The sequence below is a fragment of the Eublepharis macularius genome, chromosome 6 (assembly GCF_028583425.1).
Source record: "Eublepharis macularius isolate TG4126 chromosome 6, MPM_Emac_v1.0, whole genome shotgun sequence".
Classification (NCBI taxonomy): Eukaryota; Metazoa; Chordata; class Lepidosauria; order Squamata; family Eublepharidae; genus Eublepharis; species Eublepharis macularius.
The window spans coordinates 52,014,328-52,033,892 of NC_072795.1; the positions used below are offsets into that span (position 1 = coordinate 52,014,328).

General features: G+C 41.4%; 1 protein-coding gene across 1 annotated transcript in view; it reads left to right on the forward strand.

The window, feature by feature from the left end:
- Positions 1 to 8,828: 8,828 nt before the first annotated feature.
- ITM2C (integral membrane protein 2C) overlaps positions 8,829 to 19,565 on the forward strand; it is a 40,982-nt gene continuing 30,245 nt past the window's right edge. Inside the window, exon 1 of the mRNA XM_054983321.1 lies at positions 8,829 to 9,001. Coding sequence (XP_054839296.1) covers positions 8,897 to 9,001 — 105 coding nt within the window. The 5' untranslated portion in view covers positions 8,829 to 8,896. The remainder of the gene's footprint in view (positions 9,002 to 19,565) is intronic.

Here is a 19,565-nt window from a genome sequence, read left to right on the forward strand (position 1 = left end):
AGAATTACTCTTCTAAGCCCAGTGACTTCAATGGACTTAGGAAGGGGACTGTACTGCAAGTATCCATGAGCGTTAATATTTTGCCTATGAAGGCCTGGGAGGGGGTGGGGGGAGACTTTTTGTTTTTCTTTTTAAAAATCCGTTTGACAATATTGTATGTGCAATCTGGTGGGTTGGTGATACAATGGCTCCTTTGCCTAGGCAATGGCACTGGCTGCCATGGTAACCTGAAGGTTGCATTACTCAGCACCTGGATTTTTAGCAAGCAGACAGCTGCAGTTTCACAGAAGTCATTAAAAGCCTCATAAGGAGAAGTATAAAACCTCCGCATTCTGCGCTGTTGAAACACCCATAAGAAAAGCAGTGCCGGATCATAACAATGAAAATGCATAGTATGCAATCCACTGAAGGTTATTTACATTTTAGCCCCCAATTCTTACCCTAGTTAACTCTGATTTCAGAATGGGTAGCAACATTATATGATCCCTATGTGAAAATCTCCCAAACTGAAAGGTGAATGCTCTTAATTTATTTTTTATGTAAATTACTCACCTGAAGTTCTAGATAACAATTTGCTGATATTGAAGTCTATGGTCCGAAAAAAGACCTTAAAGATGTAATCTCTTCTGTCTGCTAACGGAATTAAATGAAACTTTGGTTTATAACTGAAGGTAGCAGATATTTTTGCATTTCATGGTGAAACATCCTATGGTGTTCTTTCTAGCTGTAAGAGCCACAAGAAACTGTTCAGCTGAAATCAATGGTGACAATTAACCCCCTCCCCAATACTGATGGTGTGGTAAAACACACTTTGTTCTAAATGGGGGTGGGGGTTGAATTTACTCAGCTGGCCTATGCCATATCCCCACACCCCCAATATGATTTTTGCTTCCAGAATATGAATTAGTGACATGTCTGCCTAGTTATCTGGCCACACACTGGTTTTGGTATTTTAAAACACTCTTCAGAATTAAGAATCAGTCACTTAGTACAAATACCCGTAGATAAATCTTGAACATCTCACTCAGTAGACTGATTCAGAGGCAAACAGCCAACTCCTCATCTTCTCTTTGTACCTTGGAAAGATGGGTCAAGTTAAACTTTAATGTGGGCACAGACAGGTCAACATAATATTAACTTCAAAAAAAGGGAGGGGGAAACTAGACATATATCAGCTGTCATTAATTATTACAAAAGGAAAAGCTAGGGTTGCCAACTCCAGTATGAGAAACTCCTGGAGATTTGGAAGTAGTAGCTGGGGAAGGCGGAGTTTAGGGAGGCAAGGGAGTTCCGCAGGGATGTGACACCATAGAGGTCACCCTCCGAACCTACCATTTCCTCCAGGGGAAATCTCTGTAGTCAGAATTAATTCTGGGAGAACTCCACCAACCCTTTGATATTGGTAAACTCAAAGAAGGCATATAATCATGCCAAAAAAACCCCACCCCTGTCTAACCAATACTGAGCAAAAGGTCAATAAAGTATGTGACAAGGAGAACCCACTAGGTCTAAAACTTCTCCCCATTGATGGTGAATAAGGAGAGAGGAAAAATAACCAGAAAGGTACGAGATTCTGTTGCAGACCATACCCAGGCCTCTCCCAGCTATTCCTGGACGTCAAACCAAAGTCCAGTGGAAACTTTGATGAGCGGCAGTTATTTCAGTCTTTAATGTTCCTTAATTGTTTCCCTTCCAAAGTCAAGCCTTTTCCCCATATCGACTCCATGTTCTCTTTTCTACTCCCCCCCCCCACCTAAATGCAAATCTAATTTTTCACAAGAGTTCTCCCTTTAAACTGGGTCAGACCCCTCCCATCCTCGCTGGTGAAAAATCAAGCTTCTAGGAGGTTCCCTGAGATGACTTAGAGTAACTGGCGGTCCTGGTGCCACAGGAAACTTATTTTGTTCTGTTGGCTGACCTGGCACACTAACATAAAGCTTGGTATTCTCCTAACCTGGAAGACTGAAGGCTAGATAGAAAAACTCTGAGCATTAACAGAGTGTAAATTAACCACTTGCTTTACAAAGTGTCAATTATTTTCACAGCTACCTGAGGTGAAGCTGTTTCATGTACTTATATGTTAAGAGATTTAAAAATACAAGGCAGATGTCAGAGTGACAACCTGGCAGCAGTAGTAACAGACTTTCCCTTGAGGAAGACTTCCCTTTGCTCTTTATGTGCTTGACAACATGGAGCTCGAAATGGAAACACAAGGACACTTGTGCAGCCATTTTTTACCACCTGAGCTAGTGAGGTATAGTGGTTAGAGTGTTGTATTAGGATCTTGGAGTCCCAGGTTTGTATCCCCACTCTGCTATGAAAGCTCACTGGGTGACTGTGGGCCAGTCACACACTCTCAACCTAGCCTACCTCACAAGGTTGTTGTTGTGAAGATGAAAGAATGATGTTGTAAGCTGCTTTGGGTTCCCACTGGGTGAAAAAACAGGCTATGAATCTCTAAATAAACAAAATACATCAACTTGTAATAGCTGCAATGATGCACATTGCTATTATCTTTGAAGCTTGAGCCAAAGTACTCTGTAAAAGTAACTGTAAAAAAAAGAAAAAAGAAAGAAAGAGCCAAACCGGGAAGCGAGAGTCTTAAGTTCTAGGAGGGAAGCTATTGATTGCACTAATTAACTTTATACAGTCTTGGGTTTTCCCCAGTGATAGAATTAATAATTATTTATTTAGAATATTTCTATGCCACCTCTCCAGGCAACTTGCTTCAGGTGGCTAAGCTAAATTCATTGGAAAAGCTCATTTGATAAAGGAATTCATTTTTCTGGCTCTTGTTACATTAGCTTAGTGAACCTAATGTATTTCTTAGAAGGAATCTGTATTTTCTACCAGAAACAATATTATATTTTTATGTTGCTCCCCAGGTATTAATGAACAATGCACTTTAAAAAAACCCCATTTTGCCCTCTGGGTGAGAGAATGGAAAAATAATATGGGCAATCAGGTCAGAGCATTCTGAGAGTGTATGACAGCCAAAAATCTGCTCCAGGAATTTGGCGATAAATTATGTGCATAAACATTCACACATTTTTGCTTACCAATATATTCTGAATCCCATGTTCTCCAACACTGTAGATGAAAAGAGGGACCTTCTTATAGCTCCATATCACTGCCAGAGTCCCTTCCTCCCTGCCACAGATGAAGGATCCAGGCTGCAGGATGAATACTGCATTAATTTACTCTTCATTGGTTTAAAAATCAAGGTGATGATGACTGTTCTTTCGGTTAGAAGGATGCTAGGAAAACATTCTTCCCTCCAGACACTAACCCAATCTTTACCTGCTTAGCCTCAGCAAGGTGTCATCCTAGGAACCTTTTCTTGAGAGTAAGCCCCACTGAATAGATTGAGTAGCCCTGCTTAGAACTGGTCTCTGTATCCTACTCTAGGCCTATGTTCCTCTTCAGCTACAGGGTACTCAAATGGCATTGCTTAGTGCCTTCATGTTCACCCATGTGCATTGGTGCAAATGCGTGCACACTAGAGACAAGATGCCTCTACCAGCACTCTACTCGAAAGATTTAACTTCCAGAGACCATAAGAAGCAGCTAAACCATACCCTTGCATCTTACGCTACTCTTACTATCTTACACGAACACATTTTTAAAAAGCCATCCCTCCTACTAGAAAAAAATAGCGACAAAATAGGAGTGGAGGGGCGTAGCTCAGAGGGTGAGCATCTGCGTGGCATACAGAGGGTTCCAGGTTCAATCCCTGGCATCTCCAGTTTGGGTAGCAGGTGATCTGAAAGACCTGAGACCCTGGAGAGCTGCTGCCAATCAAAGCAGACAAAACTAGACTTGATGAACCAAGGGTCAGATTTGGAATAGGTCAGCTCCATGTGTTCAAACAGAGCTTTGCCTAAAGAAAAGGGAACTCCCACTGAGTAACAGGGACAGTTGGGGCATATCATAGCCAAGTTTGCAATTCAAAACATTTTTACTCAGCAGTCCAACTGAATTTGGTGCAACTTACATGCTGAATAAACATGATAGGATCAGGTTGTGAAATCCTCAAAGACTTTGGAACATCCAGGCAAGAAGAGGGGTGACCAGAAGGCAACCTAGTAAGAATTGATGAGCAGAGACAGTTGGGTCTTCTGTGCAGAACAGTAGCCTTTGGAGAGGATAAAGTATTGTTGAAGAAGGAGGGTCCAATCTTTTGGCCACGTGCAATCCTAAATTGATTTCTTAGCATTCACCAGACGTTGTACACAAAGCACACCACAGGATATCTGATTCTGCCCAGAATACCAATGAGTAATGTTAAGCAAATACATATCTGCATATAATATGTTATATTGCACAGTGTATTCTGATGTGTGATGTGGTAGCTAAAAAGGCTAATGTGATTTTAGGCTGTATAGTGTCCAGATCATGAGAAGCGATGGTATCACTCTGTTCTGGTTAGACCTCACTTGGAGTTCTGCGTTCAGTTTTGGGCACCACAGTTTAAGAAGGATATTGAAAAGCTGGAATGTGTCCAAAGGAGGGCAACAAAGATGGCAAGGAGTCCAAATCCTAAGGTTGAAGGAGCTGTGTATATTTAGCCTGGAGAGAAAGCAGCTAAGTATTTGAAGGGCTGTCATATAAAGGATGGAGTGGAGTTGTTTTATGTTGCCCCAGAGGGTCGGATCAGAAACAATTGGTTAAAATTAATGCAAAAGAGTTTGCAGCTAAACATTAGGAAGATCTTCCAGACAGTTAGAGCGGTTCCTCAGTTGAACAGGCTTCCTTGGGAGGTGGTAAAATGTCCAGTAGCACCTTCAAGACTACCCAACTTTATTGAGGCATAAGCTTTCAAGAATCACAGCTCTCTTCATCTGAAGAGAGCTGTGATTCTCGAAAGCTTATGCCTCAATAAAGTTGGTTAGTCTTGAAAGTGCTACTGGACTTTCTACTATTTTGCAACTACAGACTAACACAGCTAACTCCTCTGGATCTATGACCTTGGGAGGTGGTAGCTCTCCTTCTTTGGATGTTATTAATAAGAGGCTATGGTCACCTGACAGCAATGATGATTTTTTTTTACTCCAATGAATTTAGGCAGATTGGGACGGGGAGGGCTGGAAGGGATGAGCTGGTACTAGGCTCTTGTGGCCCTCTGTTATATGCCCAGTTTAATGCCAATCATCACTTTTGGGTCAGGAAGAATTTCCTTCAGGCCAGATTGGCTTGGGAGCCTGGAGGCTTTTTGCCTTCCTCTGGGCACAGAGCAGAGGTCACCGGGGCGGGGGGAGGTAGCTGTGAATTTCCTGCACTAGTCAGGGGATTGGACTAGATATAGGCGTAAACTACAGGGTGGTGGTGGGGGGGCTCGGATTTGGCTGAAATCCATGCAACCAGCGAAAAACTCGCATGAGGGACTCAGTTACAATGGCAGCTGAAGCACAGGACTGCCCACCCTTCCTGTTTTATCATATTACACTTTCCATGGGCCTTTGTTCCTGTTTGCTAGAATGGATTTGTGCGTTTAAGAATTTATAATAAAAAGAAGTTATGGTTTATATAAATAACTTACAAATAAATGTTACAGAAGAATTAAGAGACTCTGAAGGAAGATATATGACTCTGAAAGTCAGGCAAAATTTACACACTCACAACAATATATACCCCAAACAATGCAAGAGAAAATTTTTATGGAAATGTTTTCCAATCTATTTTAGATTTTCAAGGAGACATGAATGGGGTAATAGATCTAAAAAAGATAAGTTTTTAAAAAGCCGAAGAAGACAAACTTTAATTATATGGAAATGTTACAATTGGAAGATGCTTGGAGGATCAAAAAACTGAATACTAGAGACAATACTTTATTTTCTGACAGGCACCAAGCATATTCAATGATTGATATGTGCTGGATATCAAAAACCTAAGTTATTAATCTAGGGAGTGCAAAGATACAACCAAAAATCTTTGCAGATTACAATCAGTTAGTAGTAACTTGGGAACAAAACAGAGGCAGAAGGAAAAGATGGAGATTAAATGATAATCTTTTATTACAAGACGACATAGTAAAAAAGAATTATTCAAAAAGGCTTTTTTCTCAGCTAGGAGGGTGGCATTGGAGGGAATGGGTCTCAGATGTTTCGCTAATGACTTAGGGACCAGAGACTTCACCATTATGTTGCCTTACATATTATCTGTTGCTTTAAATATGTACTCCTATATGCTTCCTGTGCTTCATGTTGTTTAATGTCAGTCCTAGAATTGATTATGTTCAGTTTCAGCAATTCTTCAAGCCCATATTGGATCCTTGCTAATGCTATGTCTTTGTAAACTTGTATTCATTTACCCCCTATGACATTGTTTATGGAAATGTCCTTGACATTGTATGGAAATGCCTGCCCTTCTCGTTGCTACTGAGTGTAGTAATCTCACACTATGTAATCCACCTTGAGTCTCAGTAAGAAAGGCAGACTATAAATGACATAAATAAATAAAATATAATTTTTACTGTTTACAATATTATTTATTATATGTTTACTCTTTTCTTTTTCTTTTGATATAATTATAATTGTGTATCATTTTTATTTTATTCTGTTTTGATTATATAAAAATATGTTTAATTTAAAAAGAATTTATGCACTACCTTAAAAGATCTGTGGCTATGGCCCACACAAAGTAGCTTAGCCCTTAACCCTGATTGGCTCCACCCACTTTCAATGTAGCAATAGTCAGACTGCAAGGCCTCTATTGGGCCCAACATACTTGCTGGGCTCCAATTTACATTTGGGGAATGTTAGGAGAACTTGATGTTGTCCCTTCCCTCAGGTTTCAGAGGGAGACAAATCAGAGAGTCAGAAAGATAGAAAGATCAGGGCATCCGTTTACTGTTTACTTCTTTTCTGCCCTGAACTATCCTTTGATGCATAGAGTGCTAACCTCAGGACTTCTTCCTTGTGACATCCTTCTCTTCCTCCATTTGTCACACTTCTACTTTTTCTCTCCCATCTTGCAGCATGGATGCAGGACTTATCCTGCCATCCATGTCCATCCTTAGGCTAAATAGGTAGATAGGTATCTATCTCTCCACTTTCCTATCAAAGTATGGAGTTACTATAATAAAGAATTCTTACTTCTTTTCTAGACCAAAGGCAAGTATAAGTTTATTTTTTCTCTCACACACCAGCCAGCACACTACAGCCACACATCATGTTTTCTCTGCAATTGAAGCGACTCTGTTAAGGGGCAGTTTCTATTCCTTTTAATAGGGAAAAAGTATGTCTCTATTTTATTTTACTTGTCAGTTATGTTATTATTACATTGTATTTTGGAAATGGAACACTGAGGAAAGGTAGTCCCTATGTTTCCTTGTTAAAATTGTTTGTTTGCTTGCTTATGACTGCCGTAGTTTTTGTTGGGTGTGATGGGTTTATATATCCTTGACTGAGAACAGTTAGTTTTTTCATGGTAGTGGGTGGGGGCTGCTTCAGCCACTCCTAAGCAACTATTTCAATTTCCATTCCATTTTTAAATGGTAAGGTGGTAATTATTGAAGAAAGGGACAATTCCTAAAATGGCAGTCTGGGTGCTGTCTCTCTGAAGCAATGAGAAAACCCATCTGCAGTAACAAGATTGAAAAGTTCATTCAAAGAACATCAATTAGAACAAACGCATTCAGCGTGGCATAACTGAGTTTTCTTTGGGGTCATCATGGCTATGGGCACTGTTCTGAATTGCCTCAAAATGTGCTTCTTCTCACTTATAGGATATGAGTTTGAAGAGAGAAGAAGATTGCTACTAGTCTGAACTTTGTATATTGCACAGAAATTGAGTGCACAGTAACTCTTTTGTATTCTGCCCTGGCTCAGAGACTTCATGCATTTACCAAATGAAGGCACTAGTGATGCCATAATTTAGCAAATTTCAGTACTAAGTCACCTTTATGAATAAGGCATAGACAAGACTCCTGTAAATGAACATCCAGAAAAATTTAAAAACATTCCCCTACAGGCTTTTCTGTGTTGCCTTTCTTAGTGTCAAATTTGTGACCATTAGTTTGTCCTATGCACAAGGTATGTATACTTGTAGATCTTAAAGTGACTATTCTCAAAATGAATTTAAAAAACAGGACAGTGCAGGAGATCGCTGAGATACCACTATAACAACTGGCCAACTCCCACCTTTTCCTAGGTTTAACCTAGCCCAGGGGCATTGTTAGGTGGGTGTCCAGGGGAGGCCCAGGCCCCCCTAAATTTGTAAGGAGCCCCTCCCTAAATCCCCCATGGCCCCACCTCCATAGATAGTAGAGGCCCCTCCCTATGACATCACTGGCCCTGGTTCTTTTAAGGACCGAGCATACCAAACTCTCTGGCCCAGCCCTTGCCCCCTCCGAAACTGGAAAGTCTAAGCTCCTGGACCAGATGACCTTAGAGGTCCCTTCCAGCTCTATGTTTCTAGGACTTCAAGGCTGCAGTCCTGAGTCACCATGCACAACTTTGGGGAGGGTCTCTCTGAGCACGTGCAAAGTACTTTATTATGGCTCTTGATCGTGATAGGGTAGATGCCCACAACCAATCGCGGGCCGTTTGGAAATTTAGGGGAAGAGCGTCTACAGGAGATGCAGAGAGCCCTGGCACCCTTTCCGTTCGGCAGCCGAGCTACGAAGCTGGTTAGTTTGGCATCCCACAACGGAACGGCAGAGAGAGTTGATTGCAATGCCGAGGCAAGCGAGGAAACAGCGCCCCGCTTCGTGTTCCCGGGACCGGGGCGAGGGGGGGGGGCGCGCAAAAACCGCAAAAAAGGCTGGACTTCCGGCGCTGCCTCCGCGCTGTGCAAGATTGGGAGAGAAGCCAGAGGAGCAGAGACCACGAGAGCGGAGGCGCGGGCGGCGGCGAGATCGCTCGGAAGCTGCTGCTGCTGCTGCTGCTGCTGAGCCATGGTGAAGATCAGCTTCCAGCCCCCGGCGGCGGGGCTCAAGGAGGAGAAGGACGGCGCAGCGAGCTGCGGGGTGAAGGCAGAAACCTTCCTGCCCCAGGATGCGGTAAGCGGGGCTGCCGGAGGGAGGAGGCAGGAGCCGGGTGACGCCCCCAAAATCCGGCGACAGGAGGGACAGGGGAAGAGTGAGGCGGAGGGATCGGGGCCCTGGCTGCCCCCTGGGCTCGGAAGCAGCAGGTCCCGCCGGATGAAGCGCCTGCGCAGAGCCCCTTGAGGCCAAGGCTGCCCGCCGGGCCGCTATTAGGGCTGGCTGGTGGGGATCGAGGCGCGCAAGCCGTGGTGCTCCCCTAGCAGCCGTTTCAAGCCCTGCCTCTGGAGAGCCGGCTTCTTTCTGGGCAACGCCAAGGACTGCTTTTAAAAAGTCGCCGCGCCGGCCTCTTTCCATCCCGCACCACCCTCGGCGTTCGCGTGCGCGCTTCTTCGCCAGCTGCCTCCAGCTGTTGCGGCTCGGTTGCTTTAATGGGGGCCGTGCATTGCGAGACCTGGAGCGGGAGCCACCGTATTCTTACTGGATGCGCAGAGTAGCGACGACCGAGTGTGCTACGCTGCAAGGCGACCCGCCAAGCTCGGGATTGCGGCCACTCTTGGGTCTCCGCAATTTCAGGGCAACTTGCCCCTCCCCCTGCAGCCTCTGGCCCTTTAACTGCTACAGGTTCTGGCAAAGCTGGTAGCTTGACGCTGTTCATTCCCCTCCCCCTTTTACTTTTGGGGCCAAGCCTCACATAGAAGGGTTGGGTTGCTTTTACTCATCAAGTGTACCTTTAAGACCTGTTGAAGAATGCAAGAGAGCACTTATGCAGAGGGCTGTTCTTCCCAAGATCGAGATTCAGGTCCAGTAGCACCTTAAAGACCAACTAGATTTCCAGGGTCTGAGCTTTCCGCTGTCAAAGCTCTCCTCATTAGATGGTATCTGACAAAAAGCCTGGACTCTCAAAAACTCACACCCTGGAAATCTCATTGGTCTTTAAGATGCTACTGGACCCAAACCTTGCTCTTCTACTTCAAACCAACGCAGCCACCCATCTTTCCAAGCGATCTCTGCTAGCTCCCACAATATTAAGATGAGTGATTTGAGTCCAGGAGACAAGATTTTCCAGGTATGAGCTTTTGAGAGGCAAAGCTCCCTTTGTCTGATACAGGTAGGAGTGGAAATCCCTGAGCCCTTCTATCCCAGTGATAAGATGGGAGGGGGGTTGCAAAGAAAGGGTTCCAGCAGTGCTTAACTTCTGCCATTTTTTAATTTTCCAAACTAAATACTGTTGAGATTTGTTACAGGTGGGTAGCTGTTTTTGTCTGCCCGATTCAGGGCCCGAGACACCTTAAAGACCATATGATTTCCAGGCAGCAAGCTTTCGAGAGTCATCATCATCAGATACTATTTGGATTTGTTGGGCCCTGCTATGATTTGATTTTAAGTGCCGTACACCTTTGTCTGAATTTTCCCCAGCCGGGTCTTTGCCCTCTAAGCTGCATAGCTGTTTTGCTTAATGTTCACTGCTGTTTCCCCATCCCTAAAGAGAGTCAGTGGCTGGCATTCTTTGTAGAGATTTCAATATCTCTAGTTACAAAGTGAAGGAAAATGTGCCAAAGATTTCTGGGCAAGCAGCTCTCTCGACTTACCACAGGGATTTTGCTGACATTTCTTTATGAATCAGCCCATATCAAAAGGGTGTTATTTGCCTCTACATTTTCTCCTAAAATAATAGGAAATTGATTTCATTCTTTGTACCTACAACGTAACATCTTGTTTTCATCTCTTCAGGATGAAAACTGCTCGACTCCTGTAAATTACATTACATTCTTCTTTGTGCAATTTCTCTTTTTTCCTCTCTGTTCCCTTGCATGGCTTGTAGGAATCCAAAAAGGTCAAATAATAATTTCATTCAGCCAAATTTCTGGTTATTTACAGAATTATGCACAGACACCAGAAAACCATGGGAAATTGAAATAACACACTGAAGACTACAAACTTTTAGTTCGAAGTAAGTGCAGCTACTAGACTCTTGCTCTTTTCTACTGTATAATCAAGATTGAGATGACCAGGATTACTACACTGACTTTGAATTAAAGTTTGTAGTCTTCAATGTGCATTGATCCTCAAGTCCTGGTTGAGGAATTGGGCACACATCAATGGCGCAGTTGTGGAATGCACATCTGCCTGTCCTTAGCTTCACATAGGCAGTATGGACTTTTACAGCCTGGCTCACTCAGTAGTCATTGTTGCCTGTGGTAGAGGATGCTGCAGGTGTATGGTTTGCTAAATCTGTGTGTGCAAAGAGAAAAAGAAAAGCTTCCCCAAGATGCCTCAAGATGTCCCAAAAGCTGACTTTTGTAACCCTCATCAGCAGTGATTCAGTGCATGTCATGTATTCTGATACGCATTTCAGAGGTAATATATAAGAATATGCATGGTAGTTGACTGCTTTGCTTACACTATCCTGCTAGTTACGGGGAGGAACAGTATAGGGGATAACTTTATAGCCACAATGGCTAGAAACTTGGTTTTCTAAAATGTGAAACCAGAGATAGGAACATAGACCTGGAATTTAACTCCCAGGGTCATCTAGTCCAGCCCCCTGCACAATTGTGGAATTTCACAGCTCTCTCTTCACCTCCCCCAGTGACCCCTGCTTTATGCCCAGAGGGAGGCAAAAAACCTCCTTGGCCAATCTGGCCTAGAGAAAAATTCCTTCCAGAATCCTGCAATCTTTGCTGTTTCTTCCCTCCCTACTGCACTAGTACAAAAATCACAACAAAAACACAACTCTGATTCTGGCCATAAACTTCAGAGAACATGGAGCTATCTTTTATAGGCTTTTGAATTCACAGTACTGAAACTCATTTGCCATGGCAACAGCGTGTGATGACTGAGGCAGATGATTATAACATCACCGCATCCACTGGGGAGGTGCTGGGAGGGATTTCTGACATATTTCCAATGGTAATGAAGAAATAGATAAAACAGCCTGTAATTCCGCTGGTACCAGAGATTCATCTGGCATTTTTTTCGTCTTCCCACCCAAGTTGGGCAGTGTATTTATATATAGACATCCTTTCAAAAAAGCCTTTGATTTTTTACGAAGTGAATGTAAAAAATGAATACATTGCCCAGGCATTAAAATAAAGCAAGCATGATCTTCTCCAAATGATATTGCTTGTGGTTTAGGAGGAACTCTAGAGGGTTCAAAGCATGTCATGCATGTTCTCTCAATGACGCTTGTCAGTGTATGACTCCCCTAAGATTGCACTGTTACTGTTTCAGTGCTGTTGCATTATTATCCATGTCTCCCGGACTGCAGGAAGTATGTTGCGGTTGAGATTTAACAGCTTGCCTGAAGTCTTGGGCAATGTAGTCCTAAGCCCAGATCAGCGAGGCCAGTGTGTGGTGCCAGGGTTACTAGTCAGTATCCAGAGCTTTCCCAGCAGATGAATAGGGTTGCCTACTTTCTTGATGTAGCGAGCCACATTGATAGGGATCACATGTAACTATACTGGTCCAAAAACTCTGTTAAGCAGTTTGCAATGGTACAGGAAGCAGGCTAAAACAAGAGAGGGGGCAACCTCACTGCAGAGCTGCTAGAGACCCACTGATCCCTGCAGCTGTTGGTCACTCAGCAGGTGATTGACACTGTAAAGTGACTGGGGTCCATCCCGGTCTCTTCTGCAAAGAATCAAAAGTGACTCAGGGACAATAATGAGCAATGGTAAGTGTGTGCAAGCCATTGGAAGTGAGCACCCTACATGCAGTAGGTGGAAAGAGTGTGAGTGTCATGCAGGGTTAAGAAATGGCACTTTGGTGCAGGCGGTCTGACTCCTGACTATCATGAGTTCACTGGGTGGCAAGCCACTCTGTCTTAGTCATCTGCATTCTGCAGTATGAAGAGAAGACTGACCTACCCTACAAGGATATTGTGAAGATTACAAAGTACTGTGTGTGATGGATTTTGAACGTGACCCATTGAACTTGGAACTCACTGTGTACTGTTATGTGCTCCCTGCTTCCAAGCAGTTCAATGTCTTTTAGGTTAGATAGCACTAGAAATTCGTGGTTGTCTTTATAATATTTGTTTTGTGTACATGTATACAAGTGAAGCATTGCCTTCACTTCTATTTTGGCTAGAAAGTTTTGGCCCTCTCAGTTCAAACTTTTTTTTTGGTGTTTTTCTTCTGCTTGCTCATCCCTGGAGGGTTGTCACCTGCTCCAGAATTTAGTAGGCATCATATCTCAAAAGCTGGAGAGAGAAGCTAAGCTAGCTGGAGTGTGGACCGTCTTCTGCCTAGTTTCCATCTATAAAATATGAAGCATTAATCAGCAATCAGCTTAATAAAGGAATGGTCAGCCAGCACTTGGGACAATAGAATTGGCCTGCAAGTGGCTTATGTTTTATCAGCAACACGGAGCAGTGAATCAGCAGTCAATAGTGGAGTGCAAGGTAGAAACCTTGTAGAGAATTCCAGAAGGGCGACTGTGTTTGTCTGCTGCAGCCGCAATAACAAAGTGTTGGGTGCCACCTTAAAGTGAACTTATGTGGCATAAACTTCTGTGAGCCAGAACCCACTTCATCAGATGCATGAAGTTAGCATGTGTGGGTACAAACAGCAGGAGAAGGGGAAGTTATTACAAAGAGAGGCTAGAAGGCCCAGTATCCACACATTAGTGTGTTCCATAGTTACATCAGAGCGCTGATGAAAACAAAATCCGGGCAAAAGAGTAAATGAGCCCATCAGAATCCTTGCGTGTTATTCCCAGTTGCTGATGGCACAGTAAGATAAACTTGCACAGAGGGACAATTAATTTCTGTAGTGGACAAACCGTTTCAAGCCCTGTAGAGTCCAAGTCTGATAGCGCCTGCTTTGCTGACGGATTCTAATTCCTCACTGAAGTCTCTCTGAAACTTTTCTACTGAAGCTTTAGGTGTATTGTAGAGTGGATACAAAGGTTCAAACATCTGGATTTATTTTCTGTGTGCAGATGCACTTCAGCTTGATCAATTTAAATGGCACATCATAGCATATTTTGCATTCAGAGACGTGCAGATGAACAAACCCTTGATAATACTTGCTAACTCCTGCTTTGTTGTTTTGACTATGAAACTCTGAAGCCCATAATTTCAGACTTGCTCATCTTTCTGGATTCAGAACTTAGATATGTAATGTTAAAAATACTTTATCCATTTGGCATATTTGAGCTTGTAACAATTTCCTCTTGTGAAGAGTGGGATAGTGGTCAAAACACTTTGGGATTTATTGTATTATTTTATTTTCATTCATAGTCTACCTTTCTCACAGGGATGTAGGAATTTTGTCCATACCAGACCCACTGCTGAGAATAATCTAATAGAAGGCAATAACCACATGGGTTATCTGCCCCATTCAATGCTATTCAATGCTATTAGGAAGTTGGTTTTTTTCCTGCTTCCTCATAGCATTGTGATGTATTCATGCAACACCAGGGGCTTCCCCAGCTTTTTTCTAATCTTTCTCAAACCTGCTTTGTTCCAAAGTTATGGGAAAGATTGCAGTAAAGCCTGGATAGCTGCCACATGAGTAGGAAAAGTCAGATTTTTCCAGGCCACGTGGCAGCCATGTTCCCTGACATGTCCCCATGGCAGCCATTTCCTCCCCCTGCTACTGAGACACTTTTTATTTTTTTAAAAAATCAGCAGTTGAACATCTTTATATTGATAAAATACTAAAACAGTATGTGTAACCTGTTACCTGAATTCCTAGCTTTTGAGGGTTTTTTTTAAAAAAGTTGTCTTTAGCTACTTTCGTTGCAGAGATATAAGGGGAAAGACACATCTCTGGAATGAAAGGGCTAGAAGCTTACTTTAAAAAATGAAAGCTGGGGCGTGGCGTCGCTGCCTGCGGGATGGACACGTGCTGAGAGATGTCCGATCCTCCCATCCCCTGAATCCCCATTAAAAGCGACACAACGGATCTTTTAAACAATAGAGTATGAGAAATTCAAGTGCTAAAAAGAAGAAAAACGATTCTAGAGCAGTGAAAAACTTACAATCGTTCTTTTCGGCATCAAAAGAGACACTGCTAAGCGAAGAAGGAAAAACGGAGCAGGCCAAAATGGCGGACGGAAGCTTTACAAACGGGACTGAAAAGGTAAATAATTCTGAAATTATACTGGATCCACAGCTTGCAAAACTGAAAACTGACATTCTAGACCAAATGTCTAAATTAATTGCTCCATTAACGTCACAACTTGCTGAAATAAAATTCGATCTGCAGTCAGCAAATCAGAAAGCAGACAGAGCCTTGGATATGAGCTCTGCTGCACAAAGTGAAATAAAAACGCTGCAAGAAACCATCGAGACCCAACAAGAGAGACTAATTAATCTTGAAATCAATGTCAGACAAAATCACCTTAAACTAAGAGGAATTGATGAGCTTTTTACACAAAAGGAGGACTTAACATCTGTGATTACAAGCTGGCTTGCAAAGCAAATTGAATTAGAGGAGGGTATAGCCCCCCTAATCACCAAAGCATATCGAGTTGGAACAATCAAGCAATATAGAAATAAATCAGTACCAAGGGACATAATGATAGAAATTCCTAACCAAAGAATAAGGATGAAGATAATCGAAAAGGTTAAAATAACTGGATCATTTTTATTTAATGGATCCCCTGTGCAAATATTCAATGACTTGCCAAGAGAAGCCTTACTGATACGGAAAGAACTAAAGCCTATCACAGAGACACTGAGGAAAGCCAACGTTAGATATAAATGGCTAAACCACGTGAAAATATTAGTAATACAGAATGGGAAGCACCATATTGCAACTAACTTGGAAAATGGAACAGAACTTCTCAACAACATCGGGGTGGAGATCCCTATGGAGACAAGCAAACAGAACCAGAAGAGAAAATCAATGGACTTACTTTCTCCGCAGAAGGGAAGTAAAATTCCCATAAGACATGCTTAAGGTGCCTTGGAAGACAGGATTGATATCTCAGTAACAAATAGTTTTCGTTGTGTACTAAATATCTTTAATAAACGCCAAATGGGGATTTGGGGGGGTGGGAGAAGGGTGACCTCGGCATAGCTCCTTATTTGTAGAACTTTTCATTTGGAAGCTGGGCTGTCCAAGACTAGAGTGGGTATTGATCGCTCTAGTCTGAAAGTTCTATATTGAGCTGGAATTGTTGATATCAGGTGATGACTAGTTAGAATATACTTATATATAAGAATATTTACATAGTTATTAGACAAATTGGGGGGTTGGGGGGGATAGAGAGTGTTTATAGGGCTGTTAGATAGTTTGGGAAGAGGGGGAGGGGGTGTTAGTTTATAGGGGGGAATTCATTGTTGGAACAAGGTTCAAAGAGTTTGGAGAAGAAAGGGAAGAGGTGCAGAATTTTGCATGTTTAAAGAAAAGATAAACTAATAAGAAGTCATTTGTTATTTACAAGTTATAGAAAATTAAGCTTGTTTGAAACAATTTTGAGGAAAAATATATTAGTTTAAAAAGTGGTTAAAAGTGTTAAAGTTGATTGGGAAATTCATAAAGTTACTTGATATTCTAGGGGTAAGGGAGTGGGGAGGGGAGGGGGAACGTTTGAGGCTTGTATTCATTCTTACTGGAAGTTTTATACTAAGGGAAAGAGGGGGGGAGTGTTGTACAGGATAGTTTAGTGCAGGAGGTAGTAAAATTCTAAAGGAACGTAAAACACAAGCAAGGATAACATCGTTTTTGAAACTGGGAAATAAAAAAGAAGGATAAAAATACAGAAGCAAGCAAGGTTGATCAATAAGGTATTTATCTAGGGACAAGATTCAAGGTTTGGCTGCACATATATTAATAGTATGTAAACTTGTAAAATTATATAAAGCAATATATTGTAAGCTCATCGCTGCTGATATTATTACAGGAATTCTGAAATGATATTTTAGTGCAACAGTAGAAATTTAATTAGTATAATATGGCTTCCAAATTTAAAGCAACTACTCTGAATGTAAGAGGTTTGGGAAACCCTATTAAAAGATGAAGAGTGATATCAATGTTAGCTAAGACTAACTCTCAAATAATCTTTCTACAAGAAACTCATGCTAGAAACGATGTTCCATGCCTACTAAAAGCAAGCTGGATTCAATCCCAATATTGTGCAGCAGGTAACTCTAAGTCAAGGGGGGTGGCAATAATACTGGCCAAAGGTCTTCCTTTCCAACACAAAAAAACCCTTAAAGACCCTAAAGGAAGATACATTTTTGTGAAAGGTTTACTGGGGAATCAACCTTATACCTTGGCATCTATATATGCCCCCAATAGTCAACAACTGAACTTCATAGAAGAAACTTTAGATAAATTGGGAAAATTTCAGGAAGGTCATCTCATACTGGGGGGGGGGCGCTAAATCACATAATGGGTTATAAGTGGGACAAATCAAATTTTGGGAAAAGTTCCACTCAGAAACATAGTAAAACCAAACTGTTTCCCATAATAATGAAGCATAAAATTACTGATATATGGAGACAACTACACGAAAGGGAAAGAGATTATACGTACTATTCCCAAAGACACAACTCATACACTAGAATTGATTTCATATTGATCTCCAATTCTCTGATTGATCAAGTGACTGATTCAGATATTGGTTCAAGCACATGCTCTGATCATTCTTGGGTCAATGTGTTAATAACAGCAGAACCACATATTCAAGGCTCTAAACAATGGTGTCTGCCTAAGCATTTGATTTATAACCAACAGTCAGCTGAAGAAATAGGTAAAATGTTAAAAAGGACCATAGATGAGAATATGTCAGAAGAAATGGGGGCTAGCACTCTTTGGGACACGATCAAGACTGTGGCTAGAGGTCATATTATAGCTTTGTCATCAAAAATAAATAAAAAAAACATGAAGAACAGGAAGGAATTAGAAGAGTCCATTAAAATATTGGAGGCTAAACATAAACTAACAGGAAATAAAAAGACATACATGGCTCTAACGGCTCAACGTAAAATCTTGGAGACGCTAGAAACAAATAAAGTACATAGAAGTTTAATTAAGACCAAGCAAAGATACTGGTTTAATACTCCAAAAGCTTTAAGGACCCTATTGAAAAGAATAAAGCAGAGGAACACTCAGAATGATATCCATCTTCTTCAAGATGTAAACAAGGTTAAATTTCACGATTCCAAAGCAATTCTAAATTTTTTTAGGGAATTTTACACAAATTTGTACTCATCAACGAGCCCTAATCAATCTAAAATCATGGAGTTCTTACAATCCCTCAAAAATGTCAAAAAAATAGAAAGTTGCCATAGGACTCTCTTAGACAAACCTGTCTCTCTGCAGGAAACTTTAGAAGCAATCAATTTGGCAAAAAATAACAAAGCTACGGGACCGGATGGTTATCCATCAGAGTTCTATAAAAAATATGCAGTTCTATTAGCTCAACACTTAACCAATGCATGCAATGTAGTTTTGAATGAATGTAAAATGCCCCCTACTTGGAACATGGCTGACATTATCGTAATACATAAACAAGGGAAAGACCCATTAAATGCAGAATCATATAGACCGATATCACTGCTCAACCATGATTATAAAGTATTCACATCCATTCTAGTCCGGCGTTTAAACTCATTCATAAGCAATTATATCCACCCCAACCAGGCAGGTTTTATCCCAAAAAGAGAAATCACAGATAATATCTACAAAACTCTGTCTTTGATAGAACATTGCAAAAACAACAAAATTGAAGCCTTATTTTTGTCTTTAGACATTCAAAAAGCTTTTGACTCTGTGGAGAAAAATTACTTGAGTAGCACCCTCCAATTTTTTGGATTTGGGGAAAAATTTTTGAATGCTGTAGGGGCTATATACTCACACACCTCGGCCAACATCAAAATTAATGGGTTACAATCAGAGAAAATTGTAATAAATAGAGGTACCAGACAGGGTTGCCCGCTATCGCCCATACTTTTTGCAATTGCCTTAGAACCATTTGCAATAGCATTAAGGGAAAACATGGACATTCATGGTATTCCCATTAAAAATGATTCCCTTAAAATATCCCTCTTTGCGGATGACATGCTTATCTATCTATCACATCCAATAAATTCTTTGAAACATCTTCATCCCTTATTATCGGAATTTGGTAGTATCTCTGGTCTGATGGTTAATCAATCAAAATCTCAAATTCTCCCCATAAATATAGCTAAAAATTTAGAAGATCAAATTGGCACACAGTATAAATTACAATGGGCATCAAAATATCTAACGTATCTTGGCATTAATATTTCCTCCAATTTAAATGACCTTATTAAATTAAACCATCAAAGGGTAGGAAAAACAGATCAAGATTGAGATATCTAATTGGAACAAATTACAACTTAGCTGGTTTGATAGATACCAACCAATAAAAGCATTCATTTTACCCAAATTTCTCTTCATTTTTAGGGCAATCCCAGTGGTAATTCCCATAACTCTAATCATTCAATGGCAGACATTAATTAATAGCTTTCTATGGCAAAATAAACACCCCAGGATTCCATTCTCCACACTACGTCGGAAATCTAGAGATGGTGGTTTTAATTTCCCAGACCTCAACCTATACCAAACAGCAATCAGGCTTCTCAATTTACTTCAGCTTA